At 39.3% G+C, this 5213-nt stretch overlaps 1 protein-coding gene across 1 annotated transcript in view; it reads right to left on the bottom strand.

Moving 5' to 3' along the window:
- Positions 1 to 1568: 1568 nt before the first annotated feature.
- Positions 1569 to 5213, bottom strand: part of ap3m2 (adaptor related protein complex 3 subunit mu 2) — a 9881-nt gene continuing 6236 nt past the window's right edge. The window contains exon 9 of the mRNA XM_020590591.1: positions 1569 to 4070. Coding sequence (XP_020446247.1) covers positions 3970 to 4070 — 101 coding nt within the window. The 3' untranslated portion in view covers positions 1569 to 3969. The remainder of the gene's footprint in view (positions 4071 to 5213) is intronic.

Genomic DNA, 5213 nt, shown 5'->3' with positions numbered 1-5213 from the left:
AGATTACACGGTGTTGGGCAACAGATAGAAAACCTGACAGAAAATATAATAATTGTTAGACTAATTTGTGACCAATCTATGTCAAACTTTATTTAATATTAAATTATGAAATGTCTATTCTGCTGACAAAACTATCTTGTCAGTCATCAGCCATGGCTCCAATCTGTCTGCATATAAGCAGCTTTGGTAGTTATGATGCTAAATATAATTAAAATGCAGACCACTGTGCATCCACTTGTGATTCTTTGACATGAAAACATTTGATAAAACATCTCACCATGACTCTATAAAGTATAAGTTACACATCAACAGGCTCACAAGTTAGTGCATTTTCATACACAAAGATAATTCAAAGTGCTTTATATGATGCATATATAAAACCATTAAAATTAATGCTGAATTAAAAGAAGAGAGACAAAAAGATGCAAGAGAAAATGCAGATGACAACAGGCCATTTCTCCATGTTTAGTCTGAACTCTGGGCACCACTAGCTGACCAGTCCCTGCAGATCGGACGCACTAACCAGGTTTGTACTCAGACCAGTGAGACAGGGTAGACAATAAGTACAGTAGGGCCTTGAACTCAATTCTTACTTGGCTGGAAGCCAGTGCAGGGATCTAAGGACTGGAGTAATGTCTCATAGTCTTGTTGGCTAGGCCAACTGGGAGTGCATTACAGTATTTACAGTAGCTATGGTTTTAAGATGCCACAATAATGATTTTGTTACAGCTTTGATGCGACCACTGAAACTTAAACCCTCATCAAATATTACACCAAGATTCCCGACACAGGTGTTATTTAGTGATGGGTCTGGCAACACCGATGCGTCGCCACATGCGTCGAGCTCGTAGAGCAAAACCCCGTGTCGGTGCGCGTATCGCTTTAAGAAGGATCCTGGGACCTGGCAATACCTTATTTTCCGATATGAGATCAAAATGGTCCCACACGGCGGAAACCTTTCTTTTGGCTTGAGGCTGCTCCATAATTCTTGATGAATGTGACGATGAACCGCAATAGATCAGAGATTCGTTTTGGCAGATGCATCCCGTTGACATATGCGCTTCCTTATAAACACAGTTTGGCGCGGCAGTGTCAGTTCGAAACAGTTCGTGTATCGGTCACGTGACTTTCTTAAAGCGATACGCGCACCGACACGGGGTTTTGCTCTACGAGCTCGACGCATGTGGCGACGCATCGGTGTTGCCGGACCCATCAGTAGGCAATCTATCCAAACCTCTTCCGACTTGCCTTACAATTTCTCTGCACTCCAGCCTCATCTGTGCCGTGTGAGTGGGTGTTTTCTACAGCTGGATAAGCGTAACAGACTCAATTTCAAAACGTTGGAAAAACTTATTTTTTTGAATAAAAATTTATAAAAAAAAAAAAATCCCAGTCCACAAGCATCCTCATTCACAACACGTTCATTTAGATTTTCACGTTATGATACATGTTCACATTATTTACTGACTGTATCTAAAAATATCAAGGGAATTTTAAATTTAAATGAAGATATGAAATAATACAATATAAAATACAATGACTTAAATTATATTATTGTATATACTAGGTCATCAAGTCAGTGTCAGTTGAGTCTGTCATCTAGATTGCCTGTAGGGATTTTTAAGGTCCAACAGGTGCCAGTATTCAGTGACACAGTATCGACACAGTATCAATACAGTTTGGCAATGTGTCGAAACGCTTCATGACGCCTCATCTACCCATCACTAGTGTTATTTTTAGGGCACTGGGTGTAAGGTAAGCACGGAGCACCAGCCTTCTGTCTTTATTGTCAAAAAAAAAATTCTGTCTCATTTTTACTCAGTTGAAGGACGTTTTGTTGCAGCCAGCTGTCCACTTTCTTAAGGCACAGACACAACAAAAATCCTATATGCCTAGACTGCCTGTTTATGCATAAATGGCAAATAAAAATCTTGAATCTTGAACAGGCCCGTGGACCACAGTCATTTGGTGAGAACACTAGACAGCCCTGGGTGTCATGCGCATAGCTACAGTATGATAAGCAACCCTATAGTCTTTATGACAAAGGGGAAGTAACATTAGTATACCCAAAATATTGCAGCAATACACCTTAAAATGCTATTAAAAATATTCACCCAAAGTGTAACTTCAAGACTTGTTTAAACATTTGGAAAGGAAATTAACAGAAGTAATCATTTTCAAAGGTGATGATTGGTTAACACAAAATTTAACATCACGGAATAATATACAGTCAATGATTAACGTCATCACTTGGTTAAAACACATCAAATCATTATTGTCACCATTGCAACACTCCATTGGAGGCTGTTAACAAGCACAGTTATGTAAAAACAAAATGCAGACCTTCAACACTTCTTCTGGGGGTACCTCACCATTGCAGCAATACAAATAGTTTATTATGTTCTTTTTATTTTGAGTTGTTAACACAATATATTTTTAGCAAACTGTGAGAGGCCTGAACATGATGGTGGGTGGGTGGCTTCAGCAGAGACTCAGAGGGATGCACAGTGTGTACCACATTAACTCCTGTGCTGGTTTTTCCAGGGCAGCCCCAGTTGTCATGGTGACACTGATAATGTTGTGTTTACTTGATGTATGCAAATACATATTAAATGCACAATAGGCAGTTTCTCTGACTGTAAGGGTCGTGACGCACCGCAAGAACATTTCTGGAGCATTTGGATCAGCGTTAAGCACCAAACTGAACAGATCAGACACATTTTCCTACATGCTGAAAACAAAACTTAATGGGGAAACTGACCATAGACCAAGTGGTCATAATAGACAGACAACATTACTTTCCTTTTTAATAAATAATAGTTAAAAACAGACAAACATACCTCAAATTTTCCCAGAATCCTTCATAGTAATAAAGAACTCAGTGTTAGAAACTCTACGTTCAACGCACTTGCATTAAAAGAAAATGTTGGTACCAGCAGAGGTGAAAATGCAGGACCGAGGACGGCTCCAGTGTATTTTCATATGTGAGTATGCCGACTTCAGTCCTGCAGACAAACTCATCATACATATTATTGCAACGAGGTGAAGAGGAACACAACAGCAGAACAAACAGAAAACACATCAATGCTGGAAAAGAAAAAACTGGACAGGAGGATAGGAAATACAGTGATCACTTTCACTAGCACTTCAGCATTTCACAATGGGGACTCTTTGGAGCATAGGTGACTGTAGGAGCTCTGGTCCATAAAATATGAGATGTAGCAGGTATAAGCTGTTACAGCACTTCCACACAGCCAACTGCCACTAGATTCTCTTTGAGGTATGTAGTTTAATGTACTACTGTGCTGCAGGACAAAGCTGCAGTGGTTCTTCAACAATGGTAAAACAATAAACTTCTGTCATATTATAAAACTCCCACTATCACTACAGTTTATTACTTGGGGTGTTTTTGTTCCATTTTAGATTCGATATCCAATATCTCTTGCTTGGAGTCAAGTTTCAGTAACCCACATACACCTATGTGGACAAACATCATAGGCCAGGGGATTTCAACAGATTCTGAATACTTCCAAAACCCAAAGGCTACTGTACTGTTTGTTTAAGAATTACATCTGAACTTGGTGGAGCCTGAACTAACACAGACTGGAACAAACCCCACATGCAACTGTTTGGTTTGGGCAGGGGATGAAAATGATCAGTAATGGTGCTAAGAGTGTGTATCAGGAGAAATATGTACTGGGACTAGTGAGGTTCAGCCTGGATCAAGATAGAAATGTTTTATTACACTTGAGTTCAGACTGCAGAATCAAAAAGCACTAACCTGTTCCCTGGACATCTGGACGTCTGAGATCTCTATGTGAAATGGTCCATTCTTAACTGCTACAAGGAGTCTCCTTATTGTGTAGGTAAATCCTGAAATGCATATAGAAAGGGAATATACCAGCTCCACTTTCCCCATCACATCCCCCCTCAGTCTTGTGGTGGCTTGGTCTAGTGGTCCCCCAGTCTTCATGTCCGCACCTGGAACTTTCCAGCCTTCGTCATGTACTTGATGCCTTTGAAAGGTTTATACTTCTCACCATACATGTCCAGTCGATTCACCTTGAGCCCTGTTGACATTCACAATTCATTATCAGTTTGAATGTTTGACGATGATGTGTGTCTCAGAGTGCGGGTGCTTTCGGAGAGATCTGACTTGACACTCTTGGTTTACTGTTACACTGGAGTTGCACTGCAACCCCCCGGACCGTAACCCACCACAGAACATAAAAGACACAGACCACCCCCGCTGTTTGCACAAACTCAATACATTCCCCCTTTTTGTCATTTTATATGTGAATCTCCTGATGACTGTTTTTTTTTTTTTACGTCATATCTGCTGCTGTTGGTCATTTGCACTACTGTCCATATACATTTCATAAGCTATCATGCATCTCATCACCAATGCTCCTGGTGATGCTGACCACCTGACAATCTTCTTCTTGTTATTTGCACTACTGTCACTGTTTGCACATGGCTTTGAGTTTCATCACAGCCTATTAGGTTGTACTAGTGTTGTCACGATACCAACATTTTGGTACCGGTACCGGTACCAAAATGTATTTCGATACTTTTGGATAGTTTTTCAGATAAAAAGAGAACGCAAAAAATGTCATTACTGACTTTATTTTAATAGAAAATCTTAGAATAACATCAAAATAAAATTCAAAATACTAGGCTTTTCTTATTGCACTCAAAAAAAAATTTTTTAGAACAGTCAGTGTGAGTAAATAAAAAGTATGAAGCTAGAAGTTCTAACTTAGAAAAAAATATTTTCATTACATATAGCCTGTCTTAAGTAGGACCAATGTTTTTAAATGGTATGTTACCAGTCTTTATAACATATTAAATGGCTAAATATGTATGTAAAACACTGAACGACTGTGCTGTAACCACATTTAACGTTTTGAAAAAACACATTTTTTTATTAAAATTTAGAAAAAAAATTTCTATGTTTGATAAGAACTCTTTATCATGTGTTGCACACTTAAAACTATTGAACTATTGCATTTGAAAAGGGCACATGTCATGAGTAAATTACCTGTCGTTCCCTGAACTCAGTGTGCAGGTCTGGGTGTTTCCGCCCTTAGCCATGCATGTTTTAAAACATCGTTTACACAATGGCGCATCAACGTTAAATGCCTCTCCTTGCTCATTTGTTTTTATGCCGAAGTACTGCCATATAGCACTTCGCGCCCCTCGTTTGTCCACAA

This window comes from Monopterus albus, unplaced genomic scaffold (genome assembly GCF_001952655.1).
Source record: "Monopterus albus unplaced genomic scaffold, M_albus_1.0 scaffold12.1, whole genome shotgun sequence".
NCBI lineage: Eukaryota > Metazoa > Chordata > Actinopteri > Synbranchiformes > Synbranchidae > Monopterus > Monopterus albus.
The sequence above is the reverse complement of the archived record's forward strand: the minus strand, read 5'-3'. Positions and strand labels throughout refer to the sequence as shown.